The sequence below is a fragment of the Muntiacus reevesi genome, chromosome 20, assembly GCF_963930625.1.
Source record: "Muntiacus reevesi chromosome 20, mMunRee1.1, whole genome shotgun sequence".
NCBI lineage: Eukaryota > Metazoa > Chordata > Mammalia > Artiodactyla > Cervidae > Muntiacus > Muntiacus reevesi.
The window spans coordinates 14,302,259-14,321,315 of NC_089268.1; the positions used below are offsets into that span (position 1 = coordinate 14,302,259).

The following is a 19,057-nucleotide window of genomic DNA, read 5'->3' on the forward strand; positions in this document are numbered from 1 at the left end:
ATGTCTTGTAGATCTATAGCACTGTTAGGTACTATAATCTAATGAAAATGGGTAGAAAAAATTATGCTGCATCTAATGATGGCAGGGATGAGAGGGGACTTGGAATGTATGGTAGCAATAAAAGAGATTAAAGTGCCCTAAACCAAGAAGCAGCACAGTTTTAGTATTCATCTAATGAGGCCTCCTACAGTAGACCAGTTACTCCTGAATAACATTCAGTGTACACCAAAGAAAGCCCAAATATCTACAACAAAGACCAGAGAATATCATCCTCTTAAATCTCTGCTTGAAACCCCCAGCTCCCCTCTCGGGCTTTCAGCGATCTCCTATTTTAATAGCCACTCTCTTCCTCGACCCTGGTCACCATCACAGTACCATTTTAACAACACTTAAAATTACCAGATGTTTTCTTACAGTTTATATCTGTTCCTCCCAAATTCTATGAGAGTAGAAACCTTGGCAGTCTTCTTCAGTGTTATGGCCTCAGTTCCTAATACAATGCATAGCACAAAGAAGGAGGTTATTTGTGAAATGAGTGAGTAAAGGATGAATATACAGATGAATAAATAAAGAAAAATCTATTTTCTTAGCTGTTGAAGCACGCCTAAATGTCTTGTTGTATGTAAAAGCAGAACCATTCTAGTGAGATGTTTTTCATCATTTGTGGCCTCTACTGTGACCAGTGAGACTAAGACAAGGCCAGCAGATGTTCTATGACACCCTTTTATCCATGACACATTTGGCACATTATCTCTAGTTCTAAGAAAAGAAGAAAAAGGAGGGAAGGGAAAACCAGAATGATTAAAACACTTTCATTAACGGTCAAAGAAATCAATGAACAGAGTAGAGTATATGTTAGAATTTAGCACATGACAAATATGGCTGTTCATACCAGTGTGGTAAGAACAATTATTGAATAAATGATCGTTAGTCAGGTGACTTTCCCTATCTGAAAATATACATGAAAAATGTTCTGGCTGGACTAAATATTTAGATATAAGGGTAAAAATAACAAGTAGAAAAACTTCTAAAAATATAACATTCTAAAAAAAATAAATAAAATAAAAATAAAAATATAACATTCTAATGCTGGAGTGAGGAACACCCTTCTAAACATAATATCAGACCACTGGAAACCATAAAAAAAGATGGACAGATTCGCTTACTTTTTTTTAAACATAAAATTCCATATGATAAAAAGTACTGATAAAATAGTAAAAACTAATAAAATATACATGATAGGCAAAAGCATAATCATATAAAACATACATATACAAACAAGTATAAAAATATATATGACACATATATACTATATTATACATGTATATCAAGATGCATATATCAACATAAAGTTCTCACAAGCCAAAAATAAAAAGATAATCACACTGGAAGAAAAATATACAGAAGACAAAAATAGACTTTTTATAAATGAGAAATAATCAATGTCAAGTACTATAAGATATCCTACTTCACTGATGATAAAGGTAACGCAAATCTTAAATCACACTGGCAAATGTTGACAATGCCTGCACCGGTGAGGGTTCAGAGACACGGCATTTCTATGTGCTACTGGTGGAAGCTGAGCACAGCCTTAGCAGAGGGCAGGCTTTACCAGTGTTTGAAATGTATACTATACTATAATTCGGGCTTCTCCAGTGGCTCGGACAGTAAAGAATCCACCTGCAAGAGACACGGGTTCCATCCCTGGGTCGGGAAGGTCAAAGAGGAGGGGAGGGCTACCCACTCCAGTATTCTCGCCTGAAGAATTCCATGGACAGAGGAGCCTGGTTCGCTACAGTCAATAGGGTTGCAAAGAATCAGACACAACTGAGCAACTAGCACTATATTGCAATTTAATAATTAAAATGTCATAAAATGGCATTTCCATTTTGATAATTAAAAACAAAAGGGAAGGAAAAAAGAGGCCCAGTTTAGTGTTAACTGAGTTCAACCCTTCCTGTGTCATGTTCTGAACTCAGGCTGCACCCTGTTCAACACCCCTTCTGGCTCCTCTGCATTCTCCTCTCACTCCTCTCATCAGCTCCAGCAGTAAACCTATCTACCACCCATTCTTTCCTTTCCTCTCTCAACAGGTGTATTGTTAAGAACTTGGCTCTCAAGGCAACTATTCTTCTTCAACTCTCAGGCTTTACACCAAATGGCTCTAGTAATTCTAGCTACCAACCACATGCAGCCTACCTCTACACACATTCACATCCATGTTTTCAAGTCTTCTCATATTTCAGCAACATTATACAGCTGCCAATATACTAGCACCATGTTGACAAAAAGCCAGAAAAAAATTTTTAAACATCCCCAGGCCACTCAGTATTCCACTTATTAGTGTTTTTTGTTCAGTTCCAGGCTCCACCATCTAAGAACTCTATGCAAGGGCTTGAAGAGTTTCCTAGATAGCCAAGAAGGCAATGTGAAGGAAGGGAAATTTATGGGTATAGCAGAATTGTCTTTTCCTGACAAAGACAAAGCTGAAAAGATAGAAGATGGTTCTAAGTACCATATAAAACAGATAGACATAGTGCCTGAAGAACTGTGGACAGAGGTTCATGACATGGTGCAGGAGGGTGTGATCAAGACCATCCCCAAGAAAAAGAAATGCAAAAAGGCAAAATGGTTGTCTGAGGAGGCCTTACAAATAGCTGAGAAAAGAAGAGAAGCAAAAGGCAAAGGGGAAAAGGAAAGATATATCCATCTGAATGGACAGTTCCAATGAATAGCAAGGAGAGATAAGAAAGCCTTCCTAAGTGATCAATGCAAAGAAACAGACAAAAACAATAGAATGGAAAAGACTCGAGATCTCTTCAAGAAAATTAGAGATATCAGGTAAAATTTCATGCAAAGATGGGCACAATAAAAGACAAACGCTATGGACCTAACAGAAGGAGAAAATATTAAGAAGAGGTGGCAAGAGTACACAGAAGAACTATACAAAAAATATCTTCATGGCCCAGATAACCACGATGGTGTGATCACTCACCTAGAGCCAGACATCCTAAAGTAAGAGGTCATGTGGGCCTTAGGAAGCATCACTAAGAACAAACGTAGTGGAGGTGATGGAATTCCAGCTGAGCTATTTCAAATCCTAAAAGATGATGCTGTTAAAGTGCTGCACTCAATATGCCAGCAAATTTGGAAAACTCAGCAGTGGCCACAGGGCTGGAAAAGGTCTGTTTTCATTCCAATCCCAAAGAAAGGCAAGGCCAAAGAATGTTCAAACTACCACACAATTGCACTCATCTCACACGCTAGCAAAGTAATGATAGTATGTGAACTGAGAACTTCCAGATGTTCAAGCTGGATTTAGAAAAGGCAGAGGAACCAGACATCAAATTGCCAACATCCTCTGGATCACAGAAAAAGCAAGAGAATTCCAGAAAAACATCTACTTCTGCTTTATTGACTATACCAAAGCTTTTGACCCTGTGGATCACAATAAACTGTGGAAAATTCTTAAAGAGATGGGAATACTAGACCACCTTACCTGCCTCCTGAGAAATCTGTATGCAGGTCAAGAAGCAACAGTTAGAACCGGACATGGAACAATGGACTGGTTCCAAATTGGGAAAGAAGTATGCCAAGGCTGTATATTGTCATCCTGCTTATTTAACTTACAAGCAGAGTACATCATGCGAAATGCTGGGCTGGATGAAGCACAAGATAGAATCAAGATTGTCGAGAAAAATATCAATAACCTCAGATAGGCAGATGATACCACTCTTATGGCAGAAAGTGAAGAGGAACTAAAGAGCATCTTGATGAAAATGAAAGAGGAGAGTGAAAAAGTTGGCTTAAAATTCAACATTCAAAACACTAAGATCATGGCATCTGGTCCCATCACTTCATGGGAAATAGATGGGGAAAGAGTGGAAACAGTGACTGACTTTTTTGGGGCTCCAAAATCAATGCAGATGGTGATGACAGCCATGAAGTTAAAAGATACTTGCTTCTAGGAAGAAAAGCTATGATGAACCTAGACAGCATATTAAAAAGCAGAGACATCACTTTGCCAACAAAGGTCTGTCTAGTCAAGGCTATGGTTTTTCCAGTAGTCATGTACGGATGTGACAGTTGGACTATAAAGAAAGCTGAGTACCGAAAAATTGATGCTTTTGAACTGTGGTGTTGGAGAAGACTCTTGAAGAGTCCCTTGGACTGCAAGGAGATCCAACCAGTCCATCCTAAATGAGACCAGTCCTGAGTGTTCATTGGAAGGACTGATGATGAAGCTGAAATTCCAATACTTTGGCCACCTGATGTGAAGAGCTGACTCATTTGAAAAGACCCTGATGCTGGGCAAGATTGAAGGGAGGAAGAGAAGGGGATGAAGGAGGATGAGATGGTTGGAGGGCATCACCAACTCGATGGACATGAGTTTGAGCAAGCTCTGAGGGTTCGGGATGGACAGAGAAGCCTGGAGTGCTGCAGTCTATGGGGTCGCAAAGAGGCAGACACAACTGAGTGAATGAACTGAACTGAACCATATGGAAAACTGTACCAAAACTGCCAAGTCACTTTTCTTCATCTCCAGCTGGGGGCTAGGGGGCTGTGATTAGTCTAAGCTTTTGGCTACATTGAGCAGTCCACTTAGCCCAACCATGCATTCCTGAAAAGGGCCCAGAAAGAAAGAGCAGACCACTTCCTTACATCTGCTGTCACAACATTTACCAATCCAACGTTTTCCAGCACAGATATACATAACAAAGACATGGGTAAAAAACACCAATGAAAATATATACATACTAATATTGAATTAATCTTGTCATTACCTGGTCAGTGCCTTGACCCCAAACCCATGCTAGCATTTACAGAGTACCTACTGCATACCTACATAGCCTGAATACCATACAAGAATACTAAAAGATTAGAATCCATACTCCTTACTCCCAAGGGCTTATAATTTGGTATCAGAGATAAGACAAACATGTAAAGGATGCTGAAGAACAAAGGTGACATACAAATGTGCAAATTAACTAACAATGCAAACTGAACACTTACGTGCTAAAGAAATAAAGAATTTATATGTGCCCAGTAAAGTCTCTGGAAGAAGTGTACTTAGAACACTGTTTAGGCAGTCAATAAACGACTGTGATGACAGGAAACACCAAGTACAAGGCATCTTTGGATAATCAACAGGTGCTCACTAAGTTCATTTTAAAACACTACCAAAACTGCCAACTTTCACAAAAGGCAGAGCTTGTGCCGGAACGTAGGAAGTAATATGGTAAGCTAGGGGGCTTCCCTGGTGGTCCACTGGCTAAGACTCTGCGTTCCCAATGCAGAGGGCCCAGGTTTGATCCTTAGTCAGGGACTTGGATCCCACGTGCTGCAACCAAGACTCGGCACAGCCAAATAAATAAATAAATATTTTAAAAATATATGATAAGTTAAAGTGGTTATAAATATTACAATATTTTTCTCACTAAAATGCATATAGGACTCCCTCCTTTTCTTGTTATCAGTATCTCTAACACCACCTTTGCTCAGGTTTTCTCTACCAGCATTGGGAGCTGGCTGTAACAGGACAAAAATTAGCATCGGAAATACAACCAGGCTCTACAGCACACAAAAGCAACAACACAGGCAAGGCCACACAGAGGAGGCAAAATAAGGAAAAGGGAGTATAAACAATGTCCATTAGTGAACAGGAGAATTACATTTTCTAAGAGCCACAGATCATGACTGAGGGCACATGTGTCCCTCCACAAGGCAGGGGTTTTCAGGTGAGTAAAGCACACGGCCTTTGTCACAGCTGGTATCACAGGCACAACAATTCATCCTGGGAGTCGTGTTCCTAGGGTTTCAAATTAAATACAGAGTCCTTTGGACCACATCAGACATTCTGGTTGTTACACTGCTTATTTTTTTAACCGGATACAACCGTAATAATGTGAGTTGATGCAGACTCAATCCCGTCCTCCACTTCAGGGCACCTCCGTCACTCTCAAAGTATCCCTAGGCAGTTCTGAGACACAGAATCTTCACTCAATTTCTTGTCCCTCTCATTTTAATCCATTCAAAACCCCTCTGATAAAAGAGCAACTGCCAGACCTGAGACACTTTACTTCCTCTTTGGGGAAATGAAATTGATTTTCTTCATTTCCACACAAGAGGATCCCTGGGTAACAATAATGTGTCTGGTCATACCCATAATAAAAAAAAAAATGTAGGCAACATTCGTTACAGTACCAGAGACTGAAAGGTTTTGTGGTGTTCCTGTGGTGGGAATAAGAATTCTGCCTGATGCTGTTAGATCATGTGTTAAGTAAGTATAAAGGTATTTTCTGACCAAGAGAGTAAATGCATCTGGATGGGGCTCAGCCACAGTGGATGTCAGTCAGGAACGTGAGTGAGGGTGTGGAGGGGAGTTAGGGTTGGGGGTGAGGAGGCCTGCTCCGCATGCTCCCTGGCTTATACCCACCATAGCCCTTCCCTTCTCTTCTTGTCACACCTAACTAAACAAACCAGTCACTTTCTACCTTTGATCTCTTGAGTTAGGGTGATATCTGAAGGGCAATTTCCAAGGGGAAAAGCACAACAGAAAAAAAAAACCACAACAGAATTTCAGGGGTCTTTAACCACTTTTCCCAACTCCTCAATTCATCATTCATCCTGGTTTTACAGAATTTCAGAAAGAAAACTTTAAAGATGGCTTATACCTAAAGTAAGAATATGAAATGTTAGAATAGTTTATCAATACTTTTAAAAAAACAAATTTACATGGAGCTAGAATATAAAACAAAAATAAAACTTAAGGTGCTCTGGTTGAAGGGAGGGTGTGAGTCTAGAGCACCACCAGCTCAGCCTCCCTTGCCCCAAACACAACCCCACTTAGAAACACCTGTTCTGTCAAATCCCACAGATATTCACTGACCTAGAAAAAGAACAAAGATATTCAGAACATGCACAATGGCAGTCAAAAATCTCCTCCTGGCCCTGAGGACTGCCAGGGAAGCCTCCAAAAATATCTCTCCTGGCTTTTGTGGAAAGAACACACCCCCTAACAATCGCTCTGCTTTCAAGGTATAGCATGGAATTTAAAAAGCATTTCAACATGTCAGTGTCCCTTCTTATTTATTTACAGGTCTACTACATAAACATGGTACAAAACAGTTTCACAGTACACTATAAATATTAAGATGTTTAATTTTCCACAGTTTCCCTAAGTGTTTTAGTTAGAATGCATTTGGTAGCTGATACCCTGAAAAACTTTTCTTCTATGAGACAGAAAACGAAATCTGTTTCTCAACATTCATATCTCTTTAAACAAACATCAATATCATTTATAAGCCATAAGAACTACCTGCAGACGCGGGCTGGAAAATATAACTTTTGCCACGAACGGCACAGATACTGTGAATGATCAATCACTCTGATCCAATCAAGTTCATCCATTGACACTTCAATGAAGTATGAGTAAGACCTATGAATCAAAAGGAAAAAGGCAGAAAAAAAAGGACCATATTAAAATAACAAGTGGAATTTTAATAAAATGTTAAAAGGTACAAAAATACACTACCTATGTATTAGGTTTTCTGAACAACGACCAAATCCTGATGATGTTGTGTAGATCGCCCTAACACAGCATTTACAATATGTACTGAAGTTATCTCTTTGCATGTCTGTCTGCCTTATTAGGTCTCAAGCTGCTTAAGAACGTGTTGGTTAGTCACTGAGTCACGTCCAACTCTTTTGTGACTCACAGACTGCAGCTCATCAGGCTCCTCTGTCCATAGGATTTCCCAGGCAAGAATACTGGAGTGGGTTGCCATTTCCTTCTTCAGAGGATCTTCCTGACAAAGGGACTGAACTTGAGTCTCCTGCATCGCAGGCATATTCTTTATCGCTGAGCCACCAGGGAAAGTCTCAAGTTCCTTAAGAACATATACCATGCCATATTTATCTGCATATATTCAGGGTCTAGCATGGTGCTTGGCATGTTATCAGGTATTGAAGACATAACAGGACCAGGATGCCCTGCACACACCATATTAGCGGATTAATAAAGCGATGACAGAAAGAGGACAGAAAATAGACAAGGGTGCTTTCTCCTTCTGCCTTCATTGGCCTGGGTGCTCAGCCCTACTCTCTCAGGAGCAAAGGCAACTCTGAACATTTCCTCACCGAGGCCAGCTTATCTCTTGATCCCTCCCAGGCTCCTACCATCCCACACACAAACGCAGCCTGCAGAACAATAAATGACATGGGTGAAGAGATATTACGTGTTTCTTTTCCGTACAACTTAAAATTTGGCAGCTAATAATCTGCCAGTAATGAAAACAGCCTATCATCCTCCCCTGGTCAGCTACCCTGGACCATTACATGCTGGTGCCATCCTGAACAAATCTATATTCCCCTGTCATAAGCCAAATTTAAATTTGAGATGCAGTTATTACTTGTACTGTAATATCAACAGGAACAATCTCAGAAGATTTAGGTGACCATAAATGTCAGCCTGCAACCAACAGTTGTGACCAGAAAAGGTCAGCTTATTTTGTGTCATCCCCTCATTTTCTGCTGTCCCCTCACTCCCATTCGTTTTATCGCTCAGTCTCAAACTGGTTATAACCTTTTATTGAACCTCTCTGGGTTATCAGCAATGTAGGATATAATTTTACAACACATGTCAGAATCTTTTTGGCTTAAGATTCTGAATTTTTCACCTTTGCTTAGAATGATAACAACTTCTGTGAGATAACAACTGGTACGTGGTAAAGTTAAGTCCCCTGTGAATGCAACGCACATACTAAAACAAAGTAGCCTATAAATATTTAACATCCTGGAAATGATGATAACTACTTTCAGTTTCAAATGTATTAACCTTTTTCTTTTATTATTTTTATACTAATTTCATCATTAATTAAATGAATGAATGTAAAACTTCTAGAACAGTGCCTACTTCTATTATTAATCAGAGACTCTTGGAAATAATACATAAATGTATTCCACTTTGCCAAACAAACATCATATTATATCCAATAAGATAAGTATCAGGAAATATATTCTTAATATAAAGGGAACAGACAACCAAGAGAGAACTTCCAACATCCACACACATGGGAAATGCTGGCTCTCCCTTCATAAAGCTTCCCTCACACTTGGCTCAAATGGCCTGAAAGCCCAGTGTGATGGTCAGTGGTGCTAACAAGAAAAATGAATTAACCAGCAAGATCTTCAGGGTTTCATCATCCTTACTATTAAGCCCTTCTTGTCTAGATGTAAAAAACATGAGTAGGGCCTCAAAGACTGCACACCAGTATCTGGGTATGTAGGGTTTAGGTTAAAGACAAGCAGTAAAGAGGGAGATTGTTCAGTTCTCAGTCACCCTACTGCTCTGATTCTTCTGCCATCATGGCTGAACCCAGACACCACAGTGGGTGAAAACCAGATTGGCTAGAAAGAAAGGTCAACTTTTGAAACCCCACCAAATCTTTTTCACAATTTTGTTTTGATAATGATATGTATACACACTAAAAGACAATTTTTTCTTTATCCATAGTATAAAATAGATTTTTTAAGTTTTTATAATATCTAAAAGTAATCAATCAAGTAAATAAATAGTGGTAACCCACATGGTGGAAAATACGAAACAATCATTAAAAGTAACATTTTACATGGATAAACAAGGACCTACTGTACAGCACAGGGAATTATATTCAATATCCTATGATAAACCATATTGGAAAAGAATATGAAAAAAAAAACGTGTGTGTGTATATATATAACTGAATCACTTTGCTGTAAGCAGAAATTAAAAACAGTATTGTAAATAAACTATACTTCAATAAAATCTTTTAATTTATTTATTTATTCTGGCTGTGCTGGATCTTAGCTGCAGCAAACAGGATCTTCGATCTCTGCTGCAGCATGAAGGATCTTCAGTGTGGCATGCGAACTTACAGCGGCAACATGTGGGATCTAGTTCCCTGACCAGAGATTGAACCCAGGTCCCCTGCACTGGGAGCTTAGAGTCCTAGCCACTGGAAAACCAGGGAAGTCCCTAAAAAAAATTTTTTTTAAGTAACATTTTAAAAGAGTAGAATATTCACAATGTTTTCATTAAAAAATGAAGTTACTTTTTGTATACCTGATCTTTATTTTGTAAAACTATGTGTGGTTTTACAGGTTTCTGTTTTGTGTTTATATCACTATGCATAACAAAAAAATGCTAGTTAGACATGTACAAGGATTAATAATAGGCAGTGAGATTACTAGTAATTTTTATTTTCTTCTTTGTGCTTTTCTGTATTTTCTATGTTTTCCACAATAAACACATATTCATTACTTTCACACACAGAAAAGCAGCAAAAAACGTTGTTTTAAAGAAATGTACTTAATTCTTCCCCTAAAACTAAACTTCAAGAGAAACAGCAAAATGATGACAAAGATACAAAACATCAAATTTGTAAAACCAAAGCTGATGACCACAAAATTAGGCCATCTCAATCAAACATGTCAGTTTCTCTCCAAGTCATGCTAATGACTCACCGGCTATCTCGGTCCCACAGGAGGATCCGTATATGATTGATAATGGAGGGCTGACCTAGCTTAATCTCAATGCCAGAACGACAGTCATCATCAATTGGGTGCCTAGAAAATCCATGATCCAAATCATAATTCTGAGTGTCACCATCTAATAAGGCAGACTTCAGCTCCCCTTTCACAACCTGGGCTCCATACTTCATAGTTGCAATGTTTTCTTCGGGTACTAAGTGAAAAATAGAAAAAGCAAGGTTAACGATTACTTATTAAATTTTCCATATTTGGGGGAAAAGATTAAAATTCTAGTTGATTCTAGTATATGCATTTAACGAGAGAGAGGAGATATGGAATGTCTGTGAGGATTAAGATTCCATCACAATTGAAATTTAATGGCACCACCATAGCAACTAAGTGCCTGGGACTGGTTATGACTAAGAAAAAGTGGTAAATATTAGGAAAAAACATGTTCTAGGACAAACAAATCAGCTCTGCTGAATTCATTCTATTAGAAGCGTTACTATCTACTTGACAAAAATAGCATGTAAAATGACCTATACCTGCCACCTGGACTGAGCAAAAAATAGAAAAGCAAAGTAGATAGGTCCAATTTCTGACAGAACAGAAAGAGAAAATTTTCAATACAGCAGAGCTGTTGGTCATACAAGGACATGCTGAATCAGTTATTTAAAAAACAAGAATATGTTTAAAAGAAGATACACTTTTAAAAATAAAAGTTCAGTCTGTCATCAAAATTAATATTATGATTATAACTTACCCTCTTCTTCCCTTCTCCAACACTAGATGTACTAAGACTCAATTTCCTAAGACTGAAGTTCTCTACGCGAATTTTGCTTCACAGATCTGGAAACCTGTCTTCCAGGTACTAACACTGTAACGTTGACAGTCTCTCCATGGAGTGATAAGAAGCAACATAAAACAGATGTTAAGATCTTGAGCTCTGAAGGCAGGGTTTAAATTATGCTGCCACCTTTAAGTAGCTGTGTCACTCTGTGGAAGTCACATTCTCTGAACTTCAGTTTCTCAATAGGGCATCATCTATCCCACAGGTGTTTTGGTTGAAGAATTAAATGAAAAGATCTTTGCAAAGCACAGACTAAGCTCTAAAAAACTGCCATTATTTTTACAAAACATGTGTAAAAAAAGCACACAATAAGAGCACTGGCCAAGTTTACAGATGGTATAAATAAATGCTGAATTCTCACAGAATATATATATCTTGGCTGTGTGATCTGACTAGGTGAAAGTATGAGCTATAATTAGGCTCTTAGGGAAAAGGAGCAATTTATCATTGCAGATTTCTAAGAAAATGCAGATTTTAAAACTTTTTTTTCAACTGAAGACAGGTAAAGAGAGTGGCTCCAGCTGATGATAAAAAATGCAGCTGAAAAATAAGGTCTCGGTTGAATTTAGTTAACCTGCAAAAGACTAAGGAAACTCAGAAACCAAACCAAATGAAAATAAAACCTAGTCGTGATCAACTTCTTACCACCAGAGGCTTATGTGCTCAGTTCCAGTCTGTTGTTGTTCAGTCGCCCAGTCATGTCTGACTCCCTGCGACCCCATGGACTGCAGTACACCAGGCCTCCCTGTCTCTCACCATGAGCCTGCCCAAGTTCACGTTCATTGCATCGGTGCTGCCATCCAGCCATCTCATCCTCTAATGCCCTCTTCTCCTTCTGTCCTCAATCTTTCCCAGCATCAGGGACTTTTCCAAGAAGTCATCTGTTTGCATCAGATGACCAAAATACTGGAGCTTCAGCATCAGTCCTTCCAGTGAATATTCAGGGATGAGCTCCCTTAGTATTGACTGGTTTGATCTCCCTGTCCAAAAGACAGTTTCAGTTTATAACTTCCTAAATTCTATTAGTGGAGGACAGAGGAGCCTGGTATGCTGCAGTCCATGGGGTCAAAAAGAGTTGGACACAACTTAATGACTGAACAACAAAAGTTCTATTAGCTCATGAAAATCACACACAGCGTTTATATTTGTTTTTCATTTATCTAACAAACGTTATCAATTCCTTTGACCTAGTTCTCATAACAATTTGAGTGTAGGACTCCTATTACATTCATTTCGCAGATGGGGAAGTGGAGGCAGAGAAAGATTAGGTGAACTTTGTTGCCCAAGGCTATGCGGTCAGCAAGGAGCAGAGGTGTTATTAGAACACAGGTGGTCTGTTACCAGGGCCCCTGCCCTGCTACTATCATCATAAAGGGTTTCTCATGGGAAGACCATATTTTTCCCCTCCTACTAGCTCTTCCTTCTAAGGTTACTTAAGTCCCAAAGGAAAGAAACAGTCTGATAAAACTTTGTTGTTGTTGTTGTTGTTTTAAGTTGGACTTAAAATGAGAAAACCTAAGTTTGAGACTCGGGCTCTACCACCTACTATCCCTGATGAGGTCTCTTAATCTCTCTGAATCTGTTTTCTCATCTAAAACCAATAATAATTTACCCAACCCATCCACAGAGCTACTGTAAAAATTATACTGCAAATATATACTAAAGTACTATATAAGTATAAGCATTCAATTAGTCAAAAAACATTTACCAAGGACCCATTCTGTACCATGTGAAGCATTGGGGGTCCCTCAGTGAACCAAACAGAGAGAAGCTGAGGCCTCTGATCTTGAGATGAAGCATTTTATAAAGCAAGCGAACAAAGGTTTCAAATTTGTGATTTTTAGGTATCAGTGACGTGTCATTACTTAGTAAAAACAAACTTTTGTTCCCTTACTGCTGGGTACAGAATGTAGGTATCCGATGTCTGCTGCTGCTGACCACTGGAAGCATATCCTCCAGCTCTGACACCACGAGTCAAGACCAAGATAAAGAAGGGGACACTCGAGCTTTCAGACGTAGAGCCTGCTGCTATCCTTTGATTTTCTCTAAACATAAGCTTTTTCACTTCTAAAATTTATCAAGCAAAGAATAACATATGAGGCACAAGAGTTTTGAGTGGCTGTAGCTGAATGTCTAAAATGGAAATGAAATTTCTACCACAATTCTAAGTTCTCTTCTGAAGTTTATTTCAAGAGAACTTGAGAACTTATCTAATTGTTCTTGATATAGATTCCCTGTAAGTATCTTTCACTTCAAAATTGGGAACATCTACAAAAATGGAAATTCTCTCATGGTATCTGAGTATCTGAGTATAATCTGAGTATCTCACAGGATTAAAAACACAACTCCAATTATTTTTTCCCCCAGAATCTATAACTAAATGATGAATTTAAAAGGGAAAATGATCACAAAAAAAATTAAAGTCATAACAAAATAATTCAAGCCACAAATATTCTTACTGCCTATTTTTTGTCTATCAGTAGACAAAAGAGCTCTCAAAAAAATAGGGTGGTAGAGATTAAACAAGACAGTAGACAACAATAATTGTTTTCTTTACATTTCTAATTTTTTATGCATTTTACAAATACTAAGGAAAGAAAATGAAACTCTATAAAGTTCCACAGTTAGTCAGAAAAAAGTCAATCATTAGAAAGAAACACTAAGAAGTGGAGCAGGACCAGCCCCTAGCTACATAGTGCCAAAATCTGAATGGTGCTGGGTTAATTATCTTGTGTGTTTTTCTTTAATCGCTTCATGTTCTTAATCATCCTTTATTGAACTCTCGATTACATCTAGGCTGAGATGGCTGTTAACCCTTGATGGATCATTTGGATCCACACTTAGTTCTCTGCCCCCTGCAATCTCTTTACCCAGTTCTGTCCCCTAAATCATACTCTATTCCCCAACTTGACTTCCCTGAAAAAATGTATGGATGCTCCCTGCCAGCATATGAAGTATTACAGATGACTTTCCTGATCATTCCTTACCTTAACTTTCCTCATTATCTACACTTCCTGCAGGCCTGTCTTCACATCTTGTACTCAAACACACCACAAAACAGAAACAGAAAATAGCTCAGGCAGAAGACTGTCAACGAGTACTGGCCTCATGAGTCAGATGAGCACTTTGGTTCCAGCTCAGGCATCGATTTCCCTCTAACTCTAGGCAAGTTACTTATAAAGATCACAGAATGAAAACATGCAAGAACTGAAAGGGATTGTTGTCCAATTTATTTAAAAGAAAAATAAATTCCTAAAGCTGCTTTCTGTGTGCTAGTCACTGTGCTGGACTCAGCCCTCCAGCCCTCCCGCAGCGCACCATCAATTGGAGACAAGAGTGCATATCAGACACGAAAGGCATCCGTGGAGGAATCTTCAGTGGATGACTTGTGAACCCCCTAGTTTACAGATGAAGATACTGAAAGCTACAATTGGGAAGGCAATACTAACAGAGTCAAAGAATTTTCAAAATATTAAAGGTTCATTGTTATTACTGTCTTTATGTGATAGATGAGACAAATTTTAAATTCTGGTTTAGAAACAAGTGATAGATTCAGTCATTCATTTATTTGGAAAAGTCTAGATTAAGACACTGTGCTAGGTGCTGGGAAAAGATGGGGGGGGGAAATATAGCTACAGTCCTTAAGAAGCTCACTCTGAGTAGGAATGTAGGCCAAAAAAAGCAACAATTATAGTTTCACAGTGGCAAGCCCCCTCAGTCTAGTTATTGAAAACTATGGGAATAGGTGTGTGGCACCACATACCTAGAGCACAGATTTACACACACACACACCCAAACATAAACCAATACTATAAATTAGCAGGCCAAGAAAGCACATCAACTTTTAGCCAATAAAAAACATCTTAAGGACAGAATCTGTGATGTGCTATCTGTTATATGCATGAAGAAACAAGAAATTACTGTTCTTTTTCCCAAAGCCTAAAACCTGAATACACAAAACGAAGTATAACTCAGTCAGAAGAGAAAAAGCACTAACTTTCAAGGAAGAAATAGCTCCACAGCTAGGACAAAACTGAGTATTAAGAAATGGTCTGAACACAAGCAGCTTAAATATCCTAAGGAAAAAAATTAATTAAAAAGCTAATTTCCAAAAAAAAAAAGTTAATTTCCTTTCTGCAGATATATAGACTGATGCTCATCATTATATATGTACACAAGTACGTCTATAGCACATTCTCAAAAAGACAGACCACTGGTAAGTTAAAAAAAATATCCTTTGGATCCTTTTTTTTTTTAAGGGGTGGGTGGAAATTGCTTTAATTTGATATGCAACTGTAAGCATTAAACTGTGCAGTAACCAATAATAATGAACTAAAAAAAAAGGAGTTAGTATTTGTGCCCCTAGATACTAATTCCCTAGTCCCAAGAGAGAACCTCTCAATGTTTCATGGGAAGTCCCCGAAGACTCCGAACCTATACCCAGGGAAGAACAAAGAAACAAACAAATCTCATCAATAATTTCAAAATAAGCAGAATTGTCTTTCTAGTCCGTCAGCTCAGGAATAGTTCTGAATTTTTAGACCTCTTTTCCCCAAACAGTGAAGAAACTGGATTTTTTAAAAAATAATATGAATGTCTGAATAACATTTACTTATAAAATAACTATCCTATATTTTAGGGTCTGAGAAGAAAGTGAAATGCTCAGTATTTCTATTATTAATTTTACTATTCATATAATGAAAAAGTCAGAAAAAGAGTCTGCTACTTAGTCATTTTTCAAGTTTATAAGTTAGAAGATTCCTAAGCATTTGTACAATCTCCTCCTTGAGCTCCCACTGAATTATTCCAAAATGAAGAATTTAACATTTATAAGCAGTATATCATTTTGGAACTGAATGCTCCTCAACTGGTTGATCACCCCCTTTCTTGGTAATTTCATGGGCCTATTGTAACCCAGGTCTGACACCTATATTGACCAGCTGATCAACTCCAGGCTTCCAGTAACTACATGAAACATCCAAAGCATCTCCTCACTTCTGCAGCAATGTCCCAAATCTACCTACAGCAATAATGAAACTGGGCCTGGGGCCCTATCAACCCCTCAGTCAAAACTAGGACAAGAAGCGGGGAAAAGGAGCTTATGTAAGAAAGGATCCAACAATGAAGATTTACAAAGGCCAAAACTATATTACTCCTCTTGTTACTTCTCCCCTCTCCCTCCTCCCACCCTTTATCAAAGGCTGACCCTTAATCAGTACCATTTTCCAGCACCTCTAACTTCTTACCTGGTCTTTCCTGACCTGTTCCCTCTAGCTACCATACAATTTCTCTACGACCTTTACTCCAATATACACACCAGGTAGTCATACATGGTATTTACTATATTTTCAAACCTATAGCCTAATTCTCCGTATAGTTAAGCTTCTGTCCAGACTACTACCAATTTATATCCACACAGTTGATATCCAAAAATTTTCTCTCAATTCTTCTTCTTCTTGTCTTCCCAGCACCACCAGATACCACTGACCACCCTTCTACATAGAAACGCTCTCTCCTCTGTAACTCTACCCCAGTTTTCTTCCTACCTTTAATTCTTCCTTCTCTACCTTTGGACCCCTGGCCAAAGGTCTTCTCCAAGTCTCAGACTTTAGATTTTCACTTCTTTCTCTATACTCTAGCCCAGGTTTCAATTCTTTATCACCGGCTTTGACTGCTTTCTATACAGCAGTAATATGCTTCCACTGCTTCCAGTCAGTTCTTGCATTAATTCATCAAGCAACTGCTACAGACTACTCAAGTGTGTTGAATGTTGATGTTAGTTTTAAATGTTGTGTTCACTGCTATTATTTTTATTTATAAGAAAAATACCATGTAAATATTGGAAATGCTATATAAGTGTTACCCATTATTATTGGTATTAATGTTTAGAATCCCCATGCTCATGGTACCTGAAATAATAAGTATATAGCATGTATTCAGTACTGATTTGATGGAGGGAAGGAGGAAAGGTCTTAACATGAGAAGAAACTTCTCATGAAAGTATAAAATTCCTGACATTCCAGAGAGCACTAGAGAAGTTCGTCCAGAAATAGCAAGAAATACATACTTTGTGGTCTACAAAGGCTAAGCAATATTAGGAGGAGTTAGCAGAAGGAGGACCAGGAAAGGCAATCCACAGGAAGCAGAGCTCTACGTTCTCAGACTGACACATACCACGTACACCTGAACTACAATTTGGTAGCTAGTTTTGTCACTGAGACTGTCATAGGATACAAACAAAACTTTTTGGTGAGATTGGCATAAACAGGTACTTACTGAGCATGCCTCTATAATTGAGGTCCATGTCCCGGCTCTCTGATCGAACTTTAATAGCATCCAGGATGGCATCAGGAGACAACAGTCCTGAAGGCCTCACGACATTCAGAAGTTCAGTGAGGCTCATCAGAGGCAAACGCACAGCCTGCATGATTTCAGCATGATTCTCCTTTGAATTATGCTTACACCAATTCAACAAGGCTAGGAAAATATCTTTTTCAGGAGCTGCAAATGAATCTCTTAATACGATGTTTAAAAGTGCTGTCTGAAAAGGATAAAAAGGAAAAATTCCAGTTATTATGGGGCTCAACCATGTGTATGATCAATAAGTAAAACTTTACTGAACTGCAAGTATCACTTATATTTAAGCAATTAACTCTTCTTGACCATCTTCTTTCCTTATTCTTTGTGCCATATACTCTTGCCCATTATGGCTGTGTGAACAGCTGTAGACATCTTGTACCTAGTCTTTTCAACACATGTGCACCCATCTTTAATAAAATAACAAGAAAAATGGCAATGTGAGAAGCTGTTGCTCTGTACACGTTCTTTAGCAGAATTTACGTCCCTAAGTCAGTAAGATACATCTAGCTATTTAAAATTCAAAATCTTTTGTTCCACAGTATCATTGCTCTACCATATTTTTGGTTCTCATATTCCTAAACTGACTTCCAGCAACACTGGTATAGCCTTATAAGATCCTTGCCTGTAAAAATTAAGTAAAAATCATAGTTACATGCAAAGCAAGACATGTAGCTTTTCAAATAGGTTTTCCCATTCAAAATATCCAGGTCCTAGGAGCAACACAGAAAGGGAAAGGAAAGACAACCACCAGGGTTCAAAGGAAGACTGGAGAAAAAATAGTTTTATTCTAGCTATTATATGGTATAAAACATTGTACAATAGTGAATTCTGTGCCAAAAGAGGAAAACAAACAAAACCAGTGACTTAAAGACCATAAGAAGGCTGAGCACTAAAGAATTGATGCATTCAAACTGTAGTGCTAGAGAAGATTCTTGAGAGTCCCTTGGACTGCAAGGAGATCAAACCAGTCAATCCTAAAGGAAACCAACCCTGACTATTCATTGGAAGGCCTGATGCTGAAGCTCCAATACTTTGGCCACATGATGTGAAGAGCCAACTCATTAGAAAAGACCCTGATGCTGGGAAAGATTAAGGGAAGGAGGAAAAGGGGGCAACAGGGTTGGATGGCATCACTCATGTCAATAGACATGAGTTTAAGCAAACTCCAGGAGACAGTGAAGGACAGGTAAGCCTGGCGTGCTGCAGTTCATGGGATCAAAAAGAGTCAGACATGACTTCGCAACTGAACAACAACAATACATCATTATCTCCTTTATGAACTTCCCCCCTCATAAATAAGGAATCATCAGTTGCACTCTCTGTCAGAGAAATACTGAT

General features: G+C 38.5%; 1 protein-coding gene across 1 annotated transcript in view; it reads right to left on the bottom strand.

The window, feature by feature from the left end:
- The window catches only part of BTBD9 (BTB domain containing 9), a 398,742-nt gene that overhangs the window by 340,752 nt on the left and 38,933 nt on the right, over positions 1-19,057 (bottom strand). The window contains exons 4-6 of the mRNA XM_065913307.1: positions 17,636-17,900; positions 10,504-10,723; positions 7,319-7,438 (exon numbers count right to left, since the gene is read on the bottom strand). Coding sequence (XP_065769379.1) covers positions 7,319-7,438; positions 10,504-10,723; positions 17,636-17,900 — 605 coding nt within the window. The remainder of the gene's footprint in view (positions 1-7,318; positions 7,439-10,503; positions 10,724-17,635; positions 17,901-19,057) is intronic.